Source organism: Biomphalaria glabrata, chromosome 5 (genome assembly GCF_947242115.1).
Source record: "Biomphalaria glabrata chromosome 5, xgBioGlab47.1, whole genome shotgun sequence".
Lineage (NCBI taxonomy): Eukaryota > Metazoa > Mollusca > Gastropoda > Planorbidae > Biomphalaria > Biomphalaria glabrata.
Genome location: NC_074715.1, coordinates 39,387,278 through 39,413,325, shown reverse-complemented (window position 1 = coordinate 39,413,325; position 26,048 = coordinate 39,387,278). Strand labels below are relative to the sequence as shown.

Genomic DNA, 26,048 nt, shown 5'->3' with positions numbered 1-26,048 from the left:
TAATAATTAGGCTCTACCAATAGCTAATTAACTAACTGGTTAATTTTTTTTTTATTGATTCTTGTGTTGTCAAGTAAAAGAAATAACTATGCAAATTTTCAGCTTGATCCGAGGTTGGGTGTGGGAGAAATCACGTGTACAAACATTTTTCCGGACAGACTGAGTGAGCTAATACAAGCTTTGTAAAAATGGACGGATATTTCATGGAAAGAAATTTCAAGAGATTCTGTCCAACGCAAAAGCCCGAGGGGATTGGAGAAAGACAGTGGACAGAGCATATATTGTGTCCTAACGGTTAAACAGAGTAAGAGTTAAGAGATAGGTGAAGGTGGAATATTTTTATTTACAAATCTTTGGCGGTTGGGTGATTGGAAGTGACACTATGAACCGCGCCGACCCTAGAGACCAGATTAACATCGTTTTTTTTTAAATTTTGTTATTTCGATAAATAGACCTGAGATGAATTCCATTTGGTAGCAAGGCTGAAACAGGGCCGCCGCGAGGATTGTGGCCGCCTGGGTGCGACATTAAAAATGCCGCCCCCTTACTTCTTAATTCCATTAAGACTGGGCTGGACACTGTACCAAAAGTGTCCTTTGATTCAAATCCATTTTTTATGTAGTCCATTCCATTATTTCCTTTCCTTTTCACACCGTTGTTGTATCCCTCCAGTACAACTATGAATCATGCACTAGGACCAATATAGTAAGTGCATTCAGACATCTGACATCTTGGTTCTTTCAACTTCTTTGTGATCAACATTAAAAACTGATCTCTTTATGACTACTCACTTATGCTTCTGTATTTGTGACGATTATAATTGATGAGCTGCAGCAGGTATATTACAATGAACAGTGTACATGCTCATGATATATATGTATATATATATGTATACAATTTCTAGATAACCTTGACTGCTTAACAATGTGACATGGTCTGGACGGGAATATGTTAACTTGCTTTTTATTGTAGGTTTCAGCATAATCCGAAAAAAAAAAAGCTCGAAATACAAAAGCCATTGACAGTAGAACATTCAACGTTCATAATAATCATCACTATTGTATTTTGGAGAGATATGCATTGTATCTACAATCATCTGACATACACGCATTCAGAGTAGCCTATAAATTTATCCAACAAAATGAAGAAACTCAGTTTCAATCACATAAAATTAAACATACACGGCAGTGTTCCTCATATTCCCGGGGGACGACTATATACCAATATTTTCATTCGAGGCCCCATTAGAAGTTGGAGCCCAGATGAGCGCGTCCACAGTGAGGTGTGTATATATTTGTATGTATGTATGTGTGTGTGTGTACATAATCTTTATTACATTCTGACCCTTCATTCTTTCGGATCACGTTTATTGTGCCCTTCAATAGGTTCTTCCTGTAGTTAGTGGAAAAATTGTTGACTCCCAGCCATTGCTAGCAAGGGGGTCTGGGGGAGCGTTAGGAGCACGCCGCCAAGCACTATTTCTGGTATTGAAGCCAACAAAATGCATATTCTGAGGTATCTACAGTGCATTTTCCTGCTATTGAAAAGTCTTATTTCAAAAACCTAGTGTGCTATTCTTACTGACTTAGACCCTCCCGCACCGTTCGGCGCATTTGCCGTCAAGCTGTTTCCACAAAAGTCTGTCACTGACTCACTGGTAATGTCTGAAGCCTCTTCCCACCTGCTCTGAGGACCTCCATGAATGTGTGGCGCCAAGTTGTACTAGGATGTCATCGCAACTCTTATTATGCGTAATTCATTTTGTCGAAGAACATGTCCCGCAAACCTCATGCGACGCTCTGTCACAATCTTACTAAGGGGTCGACTCCCAGTTCGGCATAGGATTTCCTTGATTTAGACCCGATCTCTATAGCTGACTCCTAAAATCTGTCTTAGCCATCTTTGTTGAGCCACATTTAGTGTTTTTCAATTTCGGCAGATGACTATTCATTGCACTTTATTAATGGAGCCCCGCCACAGGTAGAAATGTGTAACCTCTCTTGAATACGCTCTTGGCATTAGGTGACTGTAGTTTGCTTTAGATTTTATATCGAAAAGGGAAGTTTTATCGTCAAAATCATCTGTTGGGGGTTTTAAACTAAAAAATCTCAGGACTTACTTTGTTGTTTTTTAAATTCAAAACGCCATTTAGCTGCGATCATAGAATTTGGTAACTGTAGTTTGCTTTAGAATAATATTGAAGATAGAGGTTTTCCACCTCAAAACGCTCTGTAGGGGGATTTTAAACTCAAAACCATCTGGAGGAGAGGAGTTTTAACGCCAAACCCCCCATTGGATTGGCTACGTTCAAATAATTTATGTGCTTTTTTTATATTGAAGAGTTATTTTTTTAGCATCAAACCCTTCTGAAGGGGGATTTAAACTCAAAACCTTTTTTGGCAACGCTCATAGCATTTTGAGTGCGTAATTTGCTTTTTTTCTTTTTTTTTTACATTGAAAATGTATTTTCTAGCTTCAAATCCCGCTGGCTGGGGGTTTAAACTCAAAACTCCTTAGGCTACGCTCATAGATTTTAGAGTGTGTAAATTGCTTTTTTTTATTGAAAATGTATTTTTTAGCTTCAAACTCCACTGGAGGGGAGTTTAAACTTAAAACTGAGTCAAAACCCGTTTAGCTACGCTCATAATATTTTGAGTGCATAATTTGCTTTTTTTTTTTTTTTTCTTATTGAAGAGGGGGTTTATCGTAAATTTTGGAGAGGGTTTTAAAATCAAAATCTTCCTTAACTGTGCTCTTGGAATTGTCGTTTGCATTTTTTTTTTTGTTGTTTTTTTTTTAAAGAGGGGGATTTAACTGCAAAAACCCCGGTAGGGGGTTTGAAACTCAAAACACCCTGTTAGGGGTTTTAAAATCAAAACTACCTTGGCTGCGCTGCGGCATGTGATGGTTTAGTATTAAAATCTCACCTAAAATAAACAAAAAAGCAAAGCAAAAAATCAGTCACTAAAGTCCATCCTCCACCACCCCCCGTGGGGGGGGGGGATTTCATTTCGGGGGGGGGGTGACCCCCGGCTACGCCCATAATAGTCATTAACATTAACTATTTAATTAATTCGAAGACATTCGCTACAAAGTGAATAGACCTATATTTAGATCTAGTACAGACTGGGTCTCAGTGGGTTTTCAATCTCGTTTGAGCAATATTTACATTTGTGAAGTGACGTATGTGGCGACGCTTCTCTATCACGAACTCATTGGGTGAAGTGTTCTGATGTTTAACAACGGGTCAATCCAGTGGATGACTTACTTATCCCTCCCCCCTTTTCAGACCTTGTGGCCCACGGTTAATGAGGGTATCATATGGCCAGCACAACGACCAACCGCCTTTACTTTTCCCCTAACTAATGTTAGGTACCCATTAGATCTGGGTGGACTCAAGGGCCCCAAAGATTCCGAAATTAATAATCCCAGTCTTCACCAGGATTCAAACCCGGCACCCCGCTTTGGAAGCAAAGCGCATTACCGCTCAGCCACCGCGTCTCCCATGACCCAATCAATCCCCAGTAAAAATATCAAGCGCGCAAGCGTAAATCCCTGTCTTACTCCTGTATTTACTTGAATAGTGTTGGTCAACTAACCATTGTGAATTAATTGGCATGATGGTCCATTGTATAACTGTTTCATGATATTTTTGAACTTTATTGGAACTTCGTAAAGATTCATCAGCCTCCAAATTATGTTTCAAAATCCACAAAGATTGTTCTATAATAATGCGCAGTTACTTTGAGATTAAAAGTCCAACCAAAGACTAATGATCATGTAAGGTTAAAACATGTCCCACTCTATAACAAGCCTTACAAGACGCGAAGCAGTGTACTAGATCAGAGGTTCTCAAACGTTTTTGACCCGGGGACCCCCTTTATATAGTAATAACCTGACACGGACCCCTACTGAAATTTTCCATTGTGGGACATCACCAGAGAATGCCGATCATGTCCTTCAAAGCTTCATGCTCTATCGAGAGACCCGAACAAGACACTGGCCTCAAACTCCCCCCTCTCCCCCCCCCCCCTCTTTTTTTTTTAGAGAACAGAAACTTAAACTTTATGGAGAGCTGTCAGATCTAGAAACCAGTGCGCAGTTCATCGCTGATATTGGACCACTTGTAGAAACCTTCCAACATAAATATGAGTTCATAGAGAAAGAAAAAGAATCTGTGATTGAGATCTGAGTTTATTCACGCGCAAAATGATTCAATGCCCAGTTTGGATATCCAAGTAAAGAATGTTTTCAAATCTTTAGTTTACGTCGTCATAGAATAGTAGGTAATACATCGTCATAGAATAGTAGGTAATAGATCGTCATAGAATAGTAGGTAATAGATCGTCATAGAATAGTTCGTTATAGATCGTCATATAATAGTACGTTATAGATCGTCATAGAATAGTAGGTAATACATCGTCATAGAATAGTAGGTAATAGATCGTCATAGAATAGTTCGTTATAGATCGTCATAGAATAGTAGGTAATAGATCGTCATAGAATAGTAGGTAATACATCGTCATAGAATAGTAGGTAATAGATCGTCATAGAATAGTAGGTAATAAATAGATCGTCATAGAATAGTTCGTTATAGATCGTCATATAATAGTACGTTAAAGATCGTCATAGAATAGTAGGTAATACATCGTCATAGAATAGTAGGTAATAGATCGTCATAGAATAGTTCGTTATAGATCGTCATAGAATAGTAGGTAATAGATCGTCATAGAATAGTAGGTAATAGATCGTCATAGAATAGTAGGTAATAGATCGTCATAGAATAGTTCGTTATAGATCGTCATAAAATAGTAGGTAATAGATCGTCATAGAATAGTACGTTATAGATCGTCATAGAATAGTAGGTAATAGATCGTCATAGAATAGTAGGTAATAGATCGTCATAGAATAGTAGGTAATAGATCGTCATAGAATAGTAGGTAATAGATCGTCATAGAATAGTAGGTAATAGATCGTCATAGAATAGTAGGTAATAAATAATATTAAACAGTAGTGAGGGGTGAGTTGTTTACTATTCAAACTATCCGAATTGATAAACTGACTTTGAGCAAAGAAGGTATTTTAATTGTATACAATTTATATATATACATATAGGCCTATTGTGGAAACCCGCACGGTTAGAATTAACTCTTACTATTTGTCAACAGCAATGACGTTGTGAAAGTAGATTTACAAATTAGATAATGAGATTATAATTGGTATAAAAATAAAACCTCAAAAATATACTAAGAATACAATTACATGGCTGCGTGGTCGTGCGATCTGCGCGCTGGATTGTCGTTCGGATTTATCGACGATCGAGGGTTCAAACCCTGCCCGCTCCCATCCCCCGTCGTTTGGACTAGGAAGTAAACTATCTTCAACTCTGAAGGAACATCCGAAACATGTAAAACATTTTACAAACAAACATTTTACAAACATATAATTGATATTAAGAAAATGAGCGAGATAGTTTAAAAATTTGTACAAATCACAAACAAGACTTTTCTATTATTAAGCAGTTTATTTCCATATTTAAATAATTAGGAGTACGAACAGTAGGTAAGTATTGGATTGGATATAATGCGTACTTATTTGAGCTTTAATACAAAATAATCTGAAACCCCTGTATCTAAGGCATTCGCCAAACGTATACAAGTAGTTTATCAAACTATTAAGTTGAGGGAGGTATACATTAAAAAAAAACACCAGGAAATTTAGTGAAAGTGGCACCGGAATCTCATAAAATATGATTTTCTATACAGATCTATACCTGCCTCCATCATCTCCTCTTTCTTTTTTTTTTTTAATAACTCTAAACTAGATCTATAGATTTAAAAAAAAAAACAAAAAAAAACAAACTCGAGTCAATAACAATGAAAATGTACTCTCAGTTTGTGCACGGGGGATAACTACAATTAAAGGATTATGTTTCTCTTAACGGAGTGCTGGGCCTTACCATATTTTTTACACGGCAATAATTTGTAACGATATTCTCAAGCATTCCATATTTAAAAAAAAAATTATGTACCGCAACATTGTGGCCACCAACAAAAACCACATTGCACATTCTGAATGTTTGCTAATGAAACGCTACATATAGGGAATATAATGTGATAAGTTATGCTAATTTTTCAACTTAAGTACAATCCTCACATATAAAGCCTGCTGGGTCCTAAATAAACAGCTCTTATATATTAAAGTTTCTCATTAATGATCTAAAAAAAAATTAATGTCAGATTCCAATTACGCCAAGATAGATAGAGAGTTTAATGTATTTCTTAAAATGAATTTTCATTTTTGAATAATGAATTACAAAATTAAAGAATTTATTCTAGATTCATCTCTTTCAAATGGGAAATTAGCTCAAAGTGTAGGCTACACGTTTCCGAAATAGGCTCTAACAAAAAGGAGAGCCTATAACCAATAGTAAGACCAAAAATATATGCAATAACATTAAATATATATACATATGTATATGTGTCTTAGAGTCTGAAGATTAATGAGGAATGCAGTATTTCCATTGTCCAAGGTGCGACCTACATACTTTGCCAAATCGTAAAGCTAGAGTCACTCAGAGATCTTAATGTAATTTTTGAATGTATTCCTTGAGAGGAACTTTTTTTTTATGTACCGACAGCTATGACTGCGATTATCGTAGCAGAGAGGGCAGTGACCACAAAACAATGTACAGCCAGGATTATATTCTTGACCACCATTTGCTAAATGGAATAAAAAAAACTACTTGAATAATAAGCTAATTAAAAGATATATAAACATTTCAATTGTAAAGAGAGAATTTGCGCTAAATTGCCAGCAAACCTCAGCTCCGATAGTTTTCTCCCTGTACTTATAGGTGATTGATTTTCTACAAAACAATATTAAAAAACAATGCATGAAAATGATTTTAAAAGTTTCAAAGCTTTGATGATTGGTAAGATGATTTGTCCATGTGCGAATGACAGTAGGCCTATCATTCACTTAGCACGTAGATGTCTGAAAGCGTAGCTGTATGCTTCTATCAGATAAGACAATTTTTTTTAACTCTATATAAATAAAAAAGTCTTTTATAGAGCTTATTTCATTGATCCATTTACTCATTTAAAAAAAAAGATTTTTTTTTTTCAAGCTGAGTACCGGTTAAATTTTTTCGTGAGTTCTTCTAGGACATTTACATCTTGTAATCTATTTACATCTTGTAATCTATTTACATCTGGTAAGCAATTTACATTTATTTCCATCGCACTGGAGTATATCTAATTATGAACTTCAACTAAACGTAAAAGAGATGAGATCATACAAACCCTGGCATTTTGAGTTGAACCTTTGTTCGTTTTAGAGCTAACACTGTATAACTCATAGATTTCTTGTTTACCTTGAGATTACAAAAACAATACAACAGAAACTAAAATGAAAGTATATGTTATATCTTGTAAATAAAATTGTTTAAAAACACAAATCATATTTCTTTTTCTTTATCCTCTTGTTAGTTGGTTCATAAAAATTCGTTTTTAGACTTCAAATTAAGTACATACTATAGTTTGATTTCTATGTAAGAGTTCTTAAACGTTTTTAGAGTCCTTAAGCAAAGTAAGACGTCTCTGGTCTTAGAAATCTTCATTTAGACAAGCTATTCTCTTTACTGTGTTTTACAAGTAATTCAATGAAAGTCACACTTTATAATCTAAAGGAGCATGTGATGTAAAGATCGTCCTAAGATTATGTTTAGAAAGATGTCAGTCTTGTAACATGTCTCTTTTACGTAAAAGTCATCAGCACAATGTCAGCACGTCACTCAATAAAAACATCACTGTCTTGAAGTAAGATCCTAGAATCGCCTAGGCGAGGACTTGTCGAAATGTCTTTTATAGATGAATCGATCTTGTTGCAGGTGAATCGAGGTTAAACAGTATAAGGTCTTTCTTAGAACATGAAAATCTGACGCACAATTTCACCAATTTTATTTTAAATACATTGGTCATAATAAATTTTATAATTGATTAATAGCCTTCTTCAATATGGATTTATAACTATAATCCAAATACGAAATATCTTTGTCGTTAAATAAATAACACTTTTCTAGTTTCTGTAGTAAGCATTTCACTGCTCCCAGCTGATCTACTGAATGTTAGAACTGCTTTTTTTTTTTTTTTTTTAGCGAAAAGGTGCGTTGTAGACGCCAGGAGAATGATTTTCTGAAGCTCTAAAGGTAGGGAAACGTTTGTCGTCTGTGCCGCAAATGCTAACCAGAGTGGTGGGGAGGGGGGCGAGGGGTTATCACCATTACAAGCATTATAAAAGAGGTACACATAGGTCAAAGGTTTGGGAAACACTGGTATAGACTCTAGGTGAAAGTCACAAGTAAAATTTTGAGAAATACTGGCCTAAGGCTCACGATCTTATTATTTTAATCTTATTACTTTTAACTTATTGTTTTAATATTATTACTTTTATCTTATTACTTTAATCTGATGGCTTTTATCCTGTTACTTTATCCTATTACTTTTATCTTATTACTTTTATCTCATTACCTTTATCTTATTACTTTTTTACCAATTACTGTACATTGTGTAATGATATTTTTGAACCTATTCTTCTGCCCCCCCCCCCAAAGTTTTACTTTCAACTTTTTAAAGTTAAAACAAAATACACTTACTTGGTTGAATCACCTTACAATGTGTTATGACCTCAAGTAACAAGTACACAAACAGTTGCCAGGCAACGTATGCTCCTAGAAGTTTGACGGTGTACCTGGGCGTGTCAGCACTGTGTAGCTGAACACCAAAAAAAATAGTAACGACTGTGGAAGACACGTTGTAGTGCAAGGTTTAGGGTCAAATAGAGAAAATAGACTTTAAATGTATCAGCGACAGACAATGTTAGAACTTTAAATGTATCAACGATAGACAATGTTAGAACTTTAAATGTATCAGCGACAGACAATGTTAGAACTTTAAATGTATCAGCGATAGACAATGTAAGAACTTAAATGTATCAGCGATAGACAATGTTAGAACTTAAATGTATCAGCGATAGACAATGTTAGAACTTAAATGTATCAGCGATAGACAATGTAAGAACTTAAATGTATCAGCGATAGACAATGTTAGAACTTAAATGTATCAGCGATAGACAATGTTAGAACTTAAATGTATCAGCGATAGACAATGTTAGAACTTAAATGTATCAGCGATAGACAATGTTAGAACTTAAATGTATCAGCGATAGACAATGTTAGAACTTAAATGTATCAGCGATAGACAACGTTAGAACTTTAAATGTATCAGCGATAGACAATGTTAAAACTTAAATCTATCAGTGATAGACAATGTTAGAACTTAAATGTATCAGCGATAGACAATGTTAGAACTTAAATGTATCAGTGATAGACAATGTTAGAACTTAAATGTATCAGCGACAGACAACGTTAAAACTTAAATGTATCAGCGATAGACAATGTTAGAACTTAAATGTATCAGCGACAGACAACGTTAAAACTTAAATGTATCAGCAATAGACAATGTTAGAACTTAAATGTATCAGCGACAGACAATGTTAAAACTTAAATGTATCAGCGACAGACAATGTTAAAACGAATGTCAATCTTACCTCCTAGAATATGTGCAGAGGTCCCAACAAATAAATGCGCCCAATTGAAAATGCAACGTTTTGAAGTGCCGAGATGTGGTCGAAATAAAGCCATGACAGGCTGAAACATTTAGGAAGAATGTGAAACCTTGTTTTATATTAGCTTCTTCATTTTTTAGATAAGCATTTTTTTTTTATTATTATTTTGCTATTTGTTTTTAATCAAGTGGGTTTCTCTATGCCTGTATCTGTACATGTAGTTATCTCTATCTATATCTGTATGTGTGCGTGGATGGGATTTTTTTGGATGCAGTGCCGAATTTAAATTTAAAAAACAACAACTAAGTCCAGATATTATATGTAAGTATTAGATATTTCTTGGGTACCCTAAGCTACAGCATGTATTGCCTACAGGTAAATCAAGCCCTGACAGAAACATTGAAACCTTACCACACACCCCCCCCCCTCTAAAAACAAAACTTAGTTTGAATGTAACCAACATCCTTGCCCAAACCTCCTGCAGCACAACAGGGGATGGCGGTGGTCAGGGGATGGCAGTGGTCAAGGTATGAACCCAGGACCATCGAGACTACCAATCGACATTCTAGTGCGCATACCGCACCACCAGGAAGGTTACTATAAAGGTCATATCCTTTTACTTTAAAAATAACAATTTAAGAATAAATATTTCTTTCCTATTAACTCTTTACCATGACCATGAAAAAAAAAGATTTAGTAGTAAAAGTAATTGCAACTTCTAAACAGTATTCAAGTTATATTATTTGTAGACATTTCTATTAATACTTTTACTTACATTTAAAATAGTTAAAACCATAACAATGACTCCCATGATTGGATGGCCTTCTAGATACGTTTCCTCTTCTTCAATCTACATCATGGCATTGTTAACAAGAAAAACATTTTAAAAATACTTTAATAAAAAACAAAAGCTTATATGAAGTGTAATTGTATCAATTAGTTTTATCGGTCATGTTTTGGTAGAAATATGGTGTATATAAAAATCTGTGCTATTAGAAATATTTTTACCAATTAATTTTCTTTAGCTTTTAGCTTTCTCAATGTGCTACGATCCTATCACGTGTCTATTGTGAACGGGGTAGGGGAGAAGAGGGTATCTCGGTACATGATCGTTTTTTTTAAAAATGCTTAAAACAAAGTTCACTTAGGGCTCAAGGGAACTAATTCAACTTATACCATCACATCTGTCAAATACGGTTTCTTTCCCTTGTCGAAGATACCAAACAAAATAATTGATTACCGATAGTTTATTAACTAATTGGTTAATTTTTTTTTTAATAACGTGTACAACATTGTACTATGCATACAGACAGAGTTAGTTGCTATTAGCTTTGTACAAAATGTGATTCAAAATTGTAGATATTGTAATAAAGTAACACATGGTAATGAATACACATGTATTAAATTTATTGCTACGTGTGTCTGTTGTTTTATGTAACATAAGAGAAATACAAATGTGACGGCTTGTTAAATGACAAAAAAGGGAACATCAGTCATCACTCACATCGCTCCATTCTTTTTCTTTCACGAATATTATTATGAAACCGGAAGCAGTTGCAAGAAGAACCAGAAGCATTGCCAGTCGATGTAACTAGACATTGAAAGAAAAAAGAAAATCCACTAGAAGTAATCTCAGGTGAACACAAAGCACACAGACAAACAGACACATACAAAATCATCTATTTCATAAAAAGGTAGATTAAGATAAGATAATTGTTATTTGTCCAATCAAATGGAAATTCCGTTTGACTCCAATTGACCATCAGAGCGTAACCACTGTAACAATAACACTATAGATGCAAATAGGGAAGACTTAAGTGTTTTAAATAACATTTTTCAATGCGTAGGCTTACATTAAAAAAATGTTTTCCAAAATGACATAAGTCAAAATAGCACTGCTGTAATTTAAAAGATAAAATAAAACATCTATGGCTGACTTAATTAGAAGTAGCCAATATCATCAACATTATGACTCGTTTCTTTTGAATGCTTTCAATCATGCTTGTAAATGAAAGAATATTCCATGAATGGCATGGAGGAAGCTTACGAGCTTACATTTTGAAATGATTCTAATTTAGTAGATCTACATTTTTGGATTAAGAGACTTCAATAGATTTCACATACATAAAAATTGTTAAACTCTATACAAAATTATTTTTTGAATCAATTAATTTTTTTAATGTAATTTGCAAGTGCCAAATGTAGGACAAATTGCTATTCTTTAGTAACAATTTAAATTTAGTAAAAACGGATATTCACAAAAAAAAAATTTTTTTTGCTATAAAAATCTCCAACTAATGGCATGATGATACTTCATTTGTTTCAGTTACTGTTGATAAACAAGGTGATTGATTTCTGGCATCAAGAAAACCATCTCAATAATGATTATTTATATTTATTCCCAATTATATTAAAGATTTCTTAGAGATTTTCATTTACCAAATAACTAAAACTTTATTTTTTTTAATCCATAGACAAAAAAAAATCTAATTCTAAAAACAAATAATTACCTGAAACCAAAGTTTTTGCGAAAAAAATGTGCTTGTTAACACAGGTTTAAAAAACCTGGCTACTACAGTACCAATGCTGGCAAGAAATATCCACGCAGAAACCATCAGGCAGCCTAAAAATACGTGGTAACAAAATAAATAAATGAAACTAGAAACATTAATTCAGACGAATGATTGACTTGTATTCAAACGTATCACAACGAAACGCTCTAGAAAACATCGAGAAACAAATCGAGGAAAGAACGGCAGCCGAGGTCATTCTCTTTACAGACTCACGGTTCTGCTAACAAGCCCTCGAGGGCTGAGGGACGTGGCCTACCCCACTGGAAATAGCAATGGCGTGGCGTGCCTAGAAGGAAATCACAAGGTAATGTATGGTGATGCAATGAGTTCCATGATCCATCCCATTGGGGAACCAAAGTTCACGAGAAGGTGACAGTTTGACAAAGCATCTCGGCCCATCAGAGGAACTGCTAAAGCAAGGATGTGTGAATGGACCAAATCCGAATGGTACGATAGCTGGGACCATTGTAGAACGGGACGGGAAGTCTGGAAGTTTCTAAAACGCCCAAACAGGAAGGAAGAGTGGTGGCAACTAGACAGAAAGAAATAGAAATTTTGGCAAATTTTCGCAAGAGACACTGTCCGATAGGAACTTATTTCGCTGCACTCCGAGAGGACCACGATACCAGTATTCCCAGATGTCGAGACTACAGTGTAGGTGATGTAAAGTTCATCTGTTTCTATGGCCAACGGTTAACGAGGATGTCATGTGGACAGCACAAAGACCAACCAATCTACATTCCCAACTAATGTCAGGTAACCATTAGAATCAGGTGAAATAAAATATCTAAGTCTTCACTGAGATTCAAACTCGGAACCTCTAATTTGAAAGCCGATCTCTTTTCCACTCGGTCACCATCTTTATTGCATGTCGACTTACAAAAGATGAAAGTACGCTATACTGAAAGTCATAATGATATAATTATTATTTAAGAGTCATATTTAATAATCATAAACTTAAATAAACACAATTTTAATAGAAATAAATGAACAAAGAAATGTAGATATTACATCTACATCAACTTTTTTTTTTTTTTTTCAAATTCTTACCATGCGCTTTAACTAAAGTATCTTGTATTTGGCTTTCAGATGCCATGGTCAAGTAAGCTGCCGCGCTGACTGGAACTTCAGAAATGGAAACTTTGCTGTGTTTTAAAATGCTAGCTTCCCCGTCAACTAAAATCATTAAGATAGATCTTGACATTATACAACACTGAAACAGTCAAGAACGAAGAGAGAGAGAGAGAGAGAGAAAGAGAGAGGGAGAGAAAGGGAGAGAGAGAGAGGGAGAGAGAGAAAGAGAGGGAGTGAGAGGGGGAGAGAGAGGGAGAGAGAGCGAGGGAGAGAGAGAGAGGGAGAGAGAGAGAAAGAGAGAACGAGACAGAGAGGGAGAGAAAGAGAGAGAGATAAAAAAGAGATAGAGAAAGAGGGAGAAAGAGAGTGGAAGAAAGAGAGAGAAGGAGAGAAAGAGAGAATGATAGAGAGGGAGAGAAAGAGAGAATGAGAGAGAGAGGGAGAGAGAGAGAGAGAGAGGGAGAGAAAGAGAGAACGAGAGAGGGAGAGAGAGGGGGAGAAAGAGAGGGAGAAAGATAGAGAGAAAGAGAAAGAGAGAATGAGAGAGGGAGAGAGAGAGGGAGAAAGAGAGAGAGAGAAAGAAAGAGAAAAAGAGATAGAGAAAGAGGGAGAAAGAGAGTGGAAGAAAGAGAGAGAAGGAGAGAAAGAGAGAATGATAGAGAGGGAGAGAAAGAGAGAAAGAGAGAGAGAGGGAGAGAGAGAGGGAGGGAGAAAAAGAGAGAGAGATGTTATAAACACTGCATAATTAACATATTGATGTTTGTTATTACCGAAAACTTTTTTTCCGTTCCTTTATTTACACTAGTAACGAGCGCTCTAAATTAAAATTTATGTCAAATACCGATAAAACCAGATCCAACTGCAAACAATAGATGCCATGGTAAAGTAATGTTGAAACGTTGTTTTCTTTCCCCAATAGGTCGAGTGATTTGACAGGTCAGTACTCCGTTGATAAAACTTGCATTGGTCAACTGAATTTCCTGTTTGCAAAAGTTAATTATTTGCCCTGTGACTATCATAAACGCTTTAATTATCGTAATAAAGAAAGGTTTGGGCCTTGCCATAAAAAAGAACAAAAACAAACAGTCTCATTTTAAAATAGTAGTGTGCATGCCAAAACATTTCATTTTATGTATAAACAATCTTTCTAAGTAAAAACAAAAACAACGTTAAATATTTACAACTATTGTACTATTAAAACCGTCCAGCATTATTTTAATTTATATTTGTCAATTAATATTTAATTACAAAAGTTAGTGTAATTTTTATGTTTATAGTCTGGATGTAACCGTTAAATATTTATATATTTATAAAGCTGGTAAACATTCATATCTATGTTATTGTTTCGTATTATTTAATTATGTTAGTGTAATTAGTTACTTTGACAATGTACTTACATCATCGGTAAAAGCTTGAGGACTGGCACCAACATTAAAAACTGTAAATTTCAGAAATGTTTTGTTGTCATAGACACAACCCATAGCACTATCGTTACCCTGAAAAATAATGAAACAATCTTTTTGTGACATGAGATAACTAGAGACCGACATAAAGACATGTATAGAGCTATGTCATTAGAGACCAACATAAAGACATGAATAGAGATATGTCATTTGAGACCAACATAAAGACATGAATAGAGATATGTCATTAGAGACCAACATAAAGACAGGTATAGAGATATGTCATTAGAGACCAACATAAAGACATGAATAGAGATATGTCGTTAGAGACCAACATAAATGCAGGTCATTCGCTACAAATATAACATTAAATGTGTGAGTAAACTATTGAGTGGCAAGTGACTCAGAGAAAATACACTGGTATGGTTCACTATAGGATCATAGTCACTGAATTTAAAAAATATCAAGTGGTCTAACTACAGTCTAACTACTGGATGTTGTTACCGGTTGTTGACTTGTGACACAATACTGGTGGTCCTAGTTTGCATCATTCTCAATCAATCGCTAGTCTCTTCCCACCGTCACTCTAGAAGCACATACATACACACACACTCCATAATATTGGACCACGAGTTAATCGGACTAGGCACTTATTGGGATGAAATCCTAAAGTATTGAAATAAATCCTATTCTATTCGTGTACAATTATCATCTTATTAGGAGCTACATTTCGTTTAATCGAACGTGACAGCACATTAGACAACGGAGCCACACGAGGAAGTTTAGGAAAGTCACAACGGAGCCACACGAGGAAGTTTTGGGAAGTCACAACGGAGCCACACGAGGAAGTTTTGGAAAGTCACAACGGAGCCACACGAGGACGTTTAGGAAAGTCACAACGGAGCCACACGAGGAAGTTTTGGGAAGACACAACGGAGCCACACGACGACGTTTTTGAAAGTCACAACGGAGCCACACGAGGAAGTTTAGGAAAGTCACAACGGAGCCACACGAGGAAGTTTTGGGAAGTCACAACGGAGCCACACGAGGAAGTTTTTGGAAGTCACAACGGAGCCACACGAGGAAGTTTTGGGAAGTCACAACGGAGCCACACGAGGAAGTTTTAGAAAGTCACAACGGAGCCACACGAGGAAGTTTTGGAAAGTCACAACGGAGCCACACGAGGAAGTTTTGGGAAGTCACAACGGAGCCACACGAGGAAGTTTTGGGAAGTCACAACGGAGCCACACGAGGAAGTTTTGGGAAGTCTCAACGGAGCCACACGAGGAAGTTTTTGGAAGTCACAACGGAGCCACACGAGGAAGTTTTGGGAAGTCACAACGGAGCCACACGAGGAAGTTTTAGAAAGTCACAACGGAGCCACACGAGGAAGTTTTGGAAAGTCACAACGGAGCCACACGAGGAAGTTTTGGAAAGTCACAACGGAGCCACACGAGGAAGTTTTGGGAAGTCACAACGGAGCCACAAGAGGAAGTTTTGGGAAGTCACAACGGAGCCACACGAGGAAGTTTAGGAAAGTCACAACGGAGCCACACGAGGAAGTTTAGGAAAGTCACAACGGAGCCACACGAGGAAGTTTTGGAAAGTCACAACGGAGCCACACGAGGAAGTTTGGAAAGTCACAACGGAGCCACACGAGGAAGTTTTGGGAAGTCACAACGGAGCCACACGAGGAAGTTTTGGGAAGTCACAACGGAGCCACACGAGGAAGTTTTGGGAAGACACAACGGAGCCACACGAGGACGTTTTTGAAAGTCACAACGGAGCCACACGAGGAAGTTTTGGAAAGTCACAACGGAGGATGAAAATAAAAACGAATATAAACTTCGAGCGTTAAATGCAGAAAGAATCGAAAGCAGTCCCATAGTTGCCTGATATGTTTGTGGTGATTTGGTTACAGTACATGCTGTCAAGAGAACGCCTAATATCACCGTGTATACAATTATCTTATCTTATGAGTTATTTATTCAGAACTGAAATTTAGTCAGAACTTTTTGTCATCTATGTTTCCCATAATATGTACCTATACTGAGATGTAGATTTTAGAAAAACATTTTTTAATAAATTAATTATGTAATGACCAAAGTTCGTAATCAACACTAGCTTTTTTGAACTTTCTATATTTGTATATGACACAATGAGAAAACATTTAATATGTTACATAAATTAAAGTACATCTAGTAGGGTCAATATAGGACATGCTCGCGTAATAAAACTATCCGTTTAACAGGATCTACAACCCGAACTATAATCTTCAAATACAAAAGCAAAATCTAATAAAATACTCAGAAAGACACAATGATAGAGGCACATTCCTCGTTCTATATGCTAGGATAAATTTGTATAAATGCTCCTTCTTCCCTAGTGCTATTAGAGCATGGAATGGGTTGCCTGAACTAGCCAGGAAAACCAGTGACATAGCAGAATTTAGGTCATTGGTTAACATGCATGACTAAATGCATGACGCGTAGGACGTAATCATCTTCTTTTTTTGAAGTAACGTCAGTATTTTATAAGATAAGAACAACAACACTTTCACTTATAACTACCAGGAGTAAGTAGAAGGACTAATTCATCTGCTTTAGAAAAAAAAAGTATTTCTCACCATTTTATTATCATAGGAAAATCCGAGCGCCATGTATATCCCCGAAGTCGCACTACTAGTGGCTCTCAAAGTATAGATGGCAGTTGTGTCTGTCAGTTTCCAGCTGACTAGGAAATCGCAGCTCGTGGAAGCACAAGATGAGAAACATCCTTGAGTAACGCCACACCCAGATTCATACGCTATGGCACCCGACTGTGGCGGTTGAGTTCTGGAGTTGGGTTCATCTGTTGCTGTCTGGACATCTTCTATTTTACTTGTATCTTGTGTGCTAGGGACATCACTGGCTGTTACTGCATATGGTATAAAAAGAATTATTGTCTAAAATTCTACGTATAACAATTTTTTTAAACTTATTGTTGGTACCAAAAAAACAACATTCCTCTATCATTATAGTGCTGTTTTAAACATAAACGTCAGCAATGAATCCAAACATAATAGAGTTTGTACATCTTGCTTACCGTTATTTAATTCAGCTGAAGGAACTGTTGTTGCAACTGTTGTTGTTTGAGAGGGAGCTGTGGATGTTAATATCGTTGTTGTGGGCGTTGTTGTTGCTATCGAAGTTGTTGTTGTCGTTGTTGTCGGAGTTGTTGTTGTTGTTGTTGTAGACGCTGTCGTTAGCGTTGTTGTTGTTGTTGGCGTTGTTGTTGTCTGCGTTGGCGTTGTTGTTGTTGTCGTTGGCGTTGTTGTTGTCGTTGGCGTTGTTGTTGTCATTGGCGTTGTTGTCGTTGGCGTTGTTGTTGTTGTCGTTGGCGTAGTTGTTGTTGTCGGAGTTGTTGTTGTTGTTGTTATCGGAGTTGTTGTTGTTGTTGTTGTTGTTGGCGTTGTTGTTGTCTGCGTTGGCGTTGTTGTTGTTGTCGTCGGCGTTGTTGTTGTCGTTGGCGTTGTTGTTATCGGAGTTGTTGTTGTTGTTGTTGTCGGCGTTGTTGTTGTCGGAGTTGTCGTCGGCGTTGTTGTTGTCGTTGGCGTTGTTGTTGTTGTCGTTGGCGTTGTTGTTGTTGTCGTTGGCGTTGTTGTTGTTGTCGTTGGCGTTGTTGTTGTTGTCGTTGGCGTTGTTGTTGTCGTTGGCGTTGTTGTTATCGGAGTTGTTGTTGTTGTTGTTGTCGGCGTTGTTGTTGTCGTTGGCGTTGTTGTTATCGGAGTTGTTGTTGTTGTTGTTGTCGGCGTTGTTGTTGTCGGAGTTGTCGTCGGCGTTGTTGTTGTCGTCGGCGTTGTTGTTGTTGTCGTTGGCGTTGTTGTTGTTGTCGTTGGCGTTGTTGTTGTTGTCGTTGGCGTTGTTGTAGTTGTCGGCGTTGTTGTTGTCATTGTTGTTGTTGTTGTCGTTGTTGTTGTCGTTGTTGTTGTCGGAGTTGTTGTAGTTGTCGGCGTTGTTGTAGTAGTTGTAGTAGTGGGAGTTGTTGTGGAAGTTGTGGTTGAGGTTGTTGTAGGCACCGTCTCTACTAAGAGTCCAGCCACTCTATTGGCCCAGAATACGTCATATTGTTGAAGGTATGTGATTCTAAAAAAAAAACATAATGGTAGCATTAGAATAATTTAGTAAGGACATACAAAAAAATATCATTAGTGATGAAGTGAATAAGTCCGGACACTGAAATGTTGATGACTTGTACACATCGGCTGTTATTATTACGATCTGGGAGGGCTTCAGAATGCTTCATTCAGCCACAATATGTAAAATCGCGAGGCTTCTTCAGCTTGCAGACCATTTACTCGGCTTTGCCTTCTGCGTACCAGGACCTGTAGCGTTAGCAGAAGGCATACACTGATCTTCATATACTGGCTGTAAATCTGTGCTAATCGATACATTTAAGTACCAAGATATCAATACCAAAATAAACTATTTTTATAATACCTCGATTCAAGTCACAGCTTCATGGAGAATGGGCGAATGGTGGAAGCTGGACACGGATCTAAAAAAAAAACGGCTCTTAAGATTTTCCTATAAATTTAACAGTTGATGTACTAGCTCGTTGGCCACACGGGGAAAACTTGGCTAGATAACGTGGTCTAGGTCTAGAACCAACATCGGTTTTGAAAGGACTGTCGCGTGCTTCAAAGGACTATAGAGTTCGGGAATTTCCAAATGCATGTCATCTTCGATTCAACAGTTTATTAAATTACTGTTCAGGAAAATTGTGCGCATCGTCTTGTTAAGTTTAGATCTAACGACTTATCATTGGAATAGTAGAAAATATACATGAGCGTAACCTGGGTGTTTTCTCGGGAGCAAGGGAGGACGGGGCAAAAATTTTTCATTGTTTTGTAATCTAACATTCATTAGTTAGTAAGAGAATAGGTCTTGAAATTGTATAAAGGAGGTATTGTCTTTTTTTTTTTTAATTGTTTTTCTTGTTAAATTGAACTTGGCATATGTCTGTTCTTTGTTACGTCTATATTTGAAGTTTTATTTTATTGGCAAATCCACTTCGTTGTTTAGATCTAAATACCTATCTATCTGAACTTAAAGTAAGCCTACTTGATGTAAGCTAGGGCTAACATTCTCAGATTTATTACAAAATGAGACCTGAGTCTCGATGAATAGTTTCCTAGGTACTTACGTTATCACAAAGTGTTGAACTAACCTGAAACTAACACTACCAACAGATGTGCTAGGTGCTGTCCAGTTGAAGGTTAAACTAGCTTTCACTGTACTGCTCGAGTGAACCAAAGCTTGCTATGCATTATGTATAGAATAGAAGAAAATAAAATATTAAATTGAGTTGATTTATTGTTTTGTTTAATATTTCAGTTTATCTAATCATCATGCTAACTTATTGGTTTACCCAAAGCAAGTAATATATCTATTGAGAATCAATTCCTACAATATGTTCAAATGTAGTAGTACACTAAACATGTATGTTTTATTTATCATTGTAACATAAACAGAAAACGAACTATTTGGCTAGAGAGTAGTCAAACACTATTTGGCTTAGAGAGTGGTCAAGCAAAATGACGTCATCGCTAATGTTTCAGTAATGTAAAGTGTAAAGGTTGTAGTTTTTTTTCAACTTCTAAGTAAAAAAAAATCTAAAGGGGAAGAACTCCGCCCTTAAAACTATATCTATCAATAATATGCAAGTTATTTCCCTTATTTGATATCAAACAAAATAATTATTTACCAATAATTGACTAATTGGGTATTTTTTTAAAATGGACCTCATTCACCAATCGTAAACAAACAACATTTAGCACGTGGTGCTCTATCTCTTCTATATAATTTACGATCTCATGTTTAATTCATGATGGGTGTCACGTGACAGTTTTTTTCATTGTTTTATCAATAAGATCACGTGACTAAATGTTGTTTGTTTACGATTGGTGAATGAGGTCCATTGATTCATGTTTTGTTAGCTACAATAAACAATTGTTTAAACTATCAACCTTATTGGAGAATGCGTGAGGCAGACATAGCGTTAACACTTTTATTTAAGCGGACCAACTCCATCAAATCTAGTCATATCTCTGAATATCGAAGGATTAGTTTTCCTTGTTGGTATCAAACAAAATAATTAATTAATTGACCTGAAGGCGCGGTGAATGAGCGGTAAAGCGCTTGGCTTATAAACGGAGGTCAATGGTTCGAATCCTGGTGAAGATTGAGATTTTTAATTTCGGGATCCTTGGGCGCCACTGAGTCCACCTAGCTCTAATGGGTACCTGACATTAGTTGAAAAAAGTAAAGTCAGTTGGTCATTGTGCTGGCCACATGACACCCTCGTTAACCGCAGGCAACAGAAACAGATGACCTATACATCATCTGTCCTATCTGAAAGATCTGAAAGGGGAACTTTACTTTTTTAAAATTAATGGACTAATTGATACTTCTTTTTTATTGATTCATGTCTTTTCTATGTCTGTCTAGTATAAAGTTTGTACACGTTTTTTCACCCACACCTAAGCTCGGATTAAGTTGAAACTTTGCACAACTATTTCTTGTAGCTGGGAAAACAAGAATCATTTTTTTTTTTAAATTCAATAATAATTAATTAAATTTTGGTGTTAATTATTTTGTAATTATTTTGTTTGTTATGAAACAAAGGAAAGAAATTGTACTTGACAGATGTGCTGGTATTAGTTGAATTAGTTCCCTTGATGAGGCTAGAGCCCTGACTTTGAATTCAAGTTGTACAACGTTTTAAATAAAAATGCGATCACGGCAACATTGGCACAGATACCCACTTCTTTCGCCATTCTCCCTTTCCCAAGTGGTCCAGACAAGTGCTAGGATCATAACGCACTGGGAAAACTAAACAAAAACATTTGGTAAAAATATTTCTAATCGCACAGATTAGTCTAGATTCTAGATCAATTTAAAATTTAATTGCATTACTGATCCAAACTAATAGATACAATTACACTTCATTTAAGACTTTCCTTTTGAAGAAAAGTATTTTTCATGTTTTTCTTGTGTTAGATTTGAATTTTCAGTTTAGTTGAAGTTTATGCTTACCCCGCTACAGGCTTGTCTTGTGTTTAGGACAACCTGAAACGTACCCACCGAGGCTTGGGTGGCGTCTGCTCTTCTTGCTTGCATCATGAAGCCCTTAAACCCTGTGCCTGTTGCTGTTATAGTAACTAGTGAAAAAAAATAATGCTACGCTGTATTGAAGCATATTTACTAAATCCGTAGGCTGTCAAAGTAATTAAAATACATAATTAAATGTACCCCAATCATCTCATTCTATAAGGGAATAATACTTAGAAAAAATAGTTGTAATCTTTATAATATTAATAACACTCTGTATTATCTGAGAGGAAATTTGACTGACAATGCATTGCAATGCAAGTAAACGAATTATACGATAGGAAAAGAAACGTACGTAGGTATCACAGTTTCACTCAAATATTGACATGTAAGTTTACATCAGTATGTTGGAATATAGTCCATAAACTCATGTTGGAATATAGTCCATAAACTCAGTGTTCTTACCTGACACAGACTGTCCAATCAAAAAGGATTGTGGGTTGAAAGTGATTGAGAAAGGCGGAGAGGATGTTTGAGGCGTTATTCCATGTTGAGGTATCATATTTGAACAGGAGGAATCAACACCTACGCCATTAGGATAACTTTCAGTTCTGTACACCAAAATGGCAAGAAAGGCTAAGTGTAAGAAGCGTAGCATTTCTTATCTGCCTTGCACACTGTAATAAAAGAAGCCTTGATCAACTATAAGTGGTTATAATTCAATAGCTCTAAGTTTAAAGTTGTTGTTTTTTTTCATTTCATTTCGATCTACACAGTAACACGTAGGGTGAGTTGAAGGCTAAGTTCAAGTCCTGGACGTTGAGGAGCTTCTTGCCTTCAGATCGAAGAGAAAACAGCTTTAGAGACGTTTTCTAAACTTTATTATTTGTTACCCCTTTAAATAATGGCGTTTGTTTTCATGATAACATGTTAGGTATATGATTCTCATCAAGCCTTATTGTAGAGGTAATGTTTGTGTCTTTCGATTTAAGGATCTTGTGGTAAGCGGGTACAAATAATACTTATCAGAGGATCCTGAATCTGCATTGTCTCCGGAATTTGCGATAGATACAGATAAGATATTTTTTAAAAATATTAATATTCATATTAAAAAATGTTATAACTAATTTTAGTGCTGTTAAATGTTCAATGTTAAGTACAGGCCTTGAAAAAGTTAAATTATTTTATTACAAAATACAACCTATTTGTTTCAAGTCAGCATTACAGAATTTATCCAAGACCAAAAAAGAAATTCCAAGTCTGTGTTACAGAATTTATCCAAGACCAAAAAAGAAATTCCAAGTCTGTGTTACAGAATTTTTCCTACGTCAAGTTTGTTAAAATATCATTTATTTTTTGATGTAATAAGCCTGTGTGACATAAATAATTAAAGACTCTCCAGTCTATTGCACAAGCAATTATTTCACGTCAAATAGGAAAACACGTCAACATTGAGGTCTGTTCTAGCTCTCCATCTTCCAATCACTTCATTGTATTCTTTGAATGTTTCTAAGTGCACGTACTTCCCCACATCTCTGTTTCACATCTTTGAACTGGACCTAAAAACTGAAGTCTCTTCTACGTCCTTACTTTAGGACTCAGGTGTGTACTTACGTTACGCATGAACGAATTTACTTTTTTGACTATGCTCTGAATTTAAATATAGAATTGAACCTCACGTTTTTTTTTATTAAGGATTTAATTTGTAAGCTACTAATCGATTAGCATTTCTTTTCTAATGAACAGAAATGAACTAAAAACACATTACAATATAAACACATACACGCATCATTGCGAACACACTACTTCATTATTTGCACCAGGAAATGAAGATTTGAATGACCTTTAACCTATTTTTAAAAAATACCTCCAGCAGCTTCGTTTGTTTTGTTTTTTTACAGATTAACCCACTTACAACTGACCAAAAATATAGCATTATACATTATTTATTAAACAGGAATTTTCTTAGATATCTATTGTGTTCAAATTTCTTAACGGGAATTTAACATTTCGTATGGCTAAAACATAATGCGTCATATAAAATGTTATTTCCTCACTGCTTGGCTCTTATCTTCTCGTGAGTCAACTGTTTCAAAGGCAACGAACGTCACTCATTCGTAACATCCTGTAAGTAAGATTTAAGGAAATAAATATTTGACATCATTGAATTTATTGTTGTATCACCATTGTTCATTGTAATTGTTTCTCGAAATCCTGAACATGTTTCTTTTTTTAAAAAACAAATCACAAACATGATAATAGGAATAAAAAAAAAAGACTGCATGTTGCAGTTTTTTTTTATTTCTTACGGAAATTTTGATCAGAAACTTTTGTAAACTAATTGAAATGTGAAAATATCAGAAACAAAGCACACTGACAATATCTTGCTTGAATGTACAATTTTTACATGGAACATAAATAAAAACTTAAGTTGAATTTTATTCACGTTTGAATGAGTATCTTATCTCAGAGACTAATGGCGTTAATTTAAAAAAGAAGATAATTACGTCCTACGTGTAGCCACGTGTTCATCTAGTGGGGCATGAATCAGACAAAAATAAAATGAACTAAGTGAACGTTTTTCCTGGCTCATTCCGGCAACCCGTGTCATGCTCTAAAGGCACTAAGGAAGAATGGACGATTGCCCGAATAGTCCTAGCCTAACAATACGAAATGTGCCTTTATTTCTGTGTCTTTCTGAGAATATTATTATGTTTTTTTTTTCTTCTGTTCAACAGATTATTTGTCTTTACACATAGTTAGAACATAGAACTGAATAGCGTTAGCTGTTTTAGACGTTTGGCTTATTGTTTCACTACCAACACATTGCAATGGATTTCAGCCGGGGGGCGATTTAGTTAGAACGAAGAAGAGATTTTTGGGAGATTGTTAGCCATTTAGATTGATGGGCGTTTTATTTTCTGAGATGAGAGTTTGAAAAAGATTTCGTTGAGAAAAACAAAAGTGTTCAAGTTGTAACCAGACCGTTCCGTATCTTAGATCACTGTGCTGTAAAGTTAGGCCACGTTTCTCTTGCCTAGAGCCTAGGGCAAAACTTGTTGAGGAATGATTAGTGGGAGAACGGAAGTGGAAGTAGAACCAGTTTCTAAAGTTTTCGAAATAAATTTTACGTCTGAAAAAAAAATTATTTTTTTTTTTAAAGAATTTATTAGCTCCTATGATAAAAATGACCATTTAAAAAATTATATACTAGAATATAATTTACTTTTCACATAATTACGGTGCATTTGATTCGTTTAACCTAACCACATTGTCACGCGGTCGTTTTGTCGAAATTAAAGGCAAGTTTAATGTTGTGAACCCGTCTAGATTTAGTAGTCGCTTTCAATCCTTTAGGATTTGGTACAAAAACTGAATTACCCGAGTTACCAGATTTAATTGTGTTTAGAAATTTCTTAAGAAAATCAACATTCTTTACTTAATTTGGTTTAAATATATAATGCACAAATTTGTGAATTTGTTGAGGACATTAGGCCTACTTGTCATGTAAAAGTAGGAGGCACGGTAGCTAAGTGGTAAAGCGCTTTGTTTCCGAACCGGGAGTACGGGGTTCGATTCCTTGTAAGGACTAGGATTTTTAATTTCGGGATCTTCGGGCGCCTCTCATGGGTACCTGTACAATAGTTGGGGAAAAGTAAAAGTCGTTGTGCTGGCCACATGACACCACCGAATTCCACAGAAAGAGATGACCTATAGACCACAAGTTCTGAAAGAGGAACTTTTTAAAATATAAAGTGAATTCCACTGCAAGTATCTGGGTTCAATACTTCAAACAGCTCGAAGGCAGGACCAGTATGGACACAATTTTTTTATTGAAGGGATGCAAATAATGATTTATTCATTTCCCAATTCACACAGGGCCTCAGCATTGTAACGTCCGGGCCTGACAAAGATGAATAGCTCACTCACACAATGACATATCACTGCAGTGCATTCTTGTTATGGACGGGTGTTGATTTGTAGCACCAACTTGCTGGTGGACAATTAACCCGCTGTAGGCGTATTATATCTTAACTTATACAACTTGAAATAACGGGAATATATTCTTGGTGAACACTATTAGATATAACGTTAATGAATTATAGACAAAATCAACTTGAGACGAAATGCAATAAATAGAGTAGACTTTGGTAAAGTGGTATTTTGAACAAAAACACGTCTTTTCACTCTCTGGTAATCTGGACTTGTCTGTTCTACCCAAGAACGCTGACGACAATGTCGCTTCTCTTGCATCATTCTTTTATTATTGTGGTGGGGAG

General features: G+C 36.0%; 1 protein-coding gene across 3 annotated transcripts; it reads right to left on the bottom strand.

The window, feature by feature from the left end:
* Positions 1 to 5,510: 5,510 nt before the first annotated feature.
* On the bottom strand, positions 5,511 to 23,677 carry LOC106058941 (uncharacterized). Of its 3 annotated transcripts, none has more exons than XM_056030156.1 (16): positions 23,552 to 23,677; positions 22,234 to 22,445; positions 21,754 to 21,878; positions 19,886 to 19,977; positions 17,762 to 18,801; positions 17,304 to 17,593; positions 14,672 to 14,770; positions 14,116 to 14,254; positions 13,251 to 13,376; positions 12,138 to 12,250; positions 11,132 to 11,218; positions 10,403 to 10,477; positions 9,610 to 9,709; positions 8,657 to 8,800; positions 7,305 to 7,375; positions 5,511 to 6,722 (listed from the first exon to the last, which is right to left on the bottom strand). In XM_056030156.1, the coding sequence occupies exons 2-16, from the start codon at positions 22,424 to 22,426 to the stop codon at positions 6,627 to 6,629; spliced, it is 2,790 nt and encodes a 929-aa protein (XP_055886131.1). In that variant the 5' UTR covers positions 22,427 to 22,445; positions 23,552 to 23,677; the 3' UTR covers positions 5,511 to 6,626. The 3 variants fall into 3 exon arrangements, with proteins under 3 accessions (XP_055886131.1, XP_055886130.1, XP_055886133.1); XM_056030155.1 differs by lacking the exon at positions 23,552 to 23,677 and adding an exon at positions 22,970 to 23,522; XM_056030158.1 differs by lacking the exon at positions 23,552 to 23,677 and adding an exon at positions 23,292 to 23,522.
* Positions 23,678 to 26,048: the final 2,371 nt, after the last annotated feature.

What these genes read in the sequence shown, in the direction of transcription:
- LOC106058941 (XM_056030156.1), bottom strand. Translation starts at nt 22,426, where the DNA reads ATGCTACGCTTCTTACACTTAGCCTTTCTTGCCATTTTGGTGTACAGA. An exon ending in CTCAAGCTTTTACCGATGAT is followed by an intron (nt 14,255 to 14,671) that starts GTAAGTACATTG and finishes TTTTGCAAACAG; the next exon opens with GAAATTCAGTTGACCAATGC. An exon ending in AGTTGGATCTGGTTTTATCG is followed by an intron (nt 13,377 to 14,115) that starts GTATTTGACATA and finishes TAATGATTTTAG; the next exon opens with TTGACGGGGAAGCTAGCATT.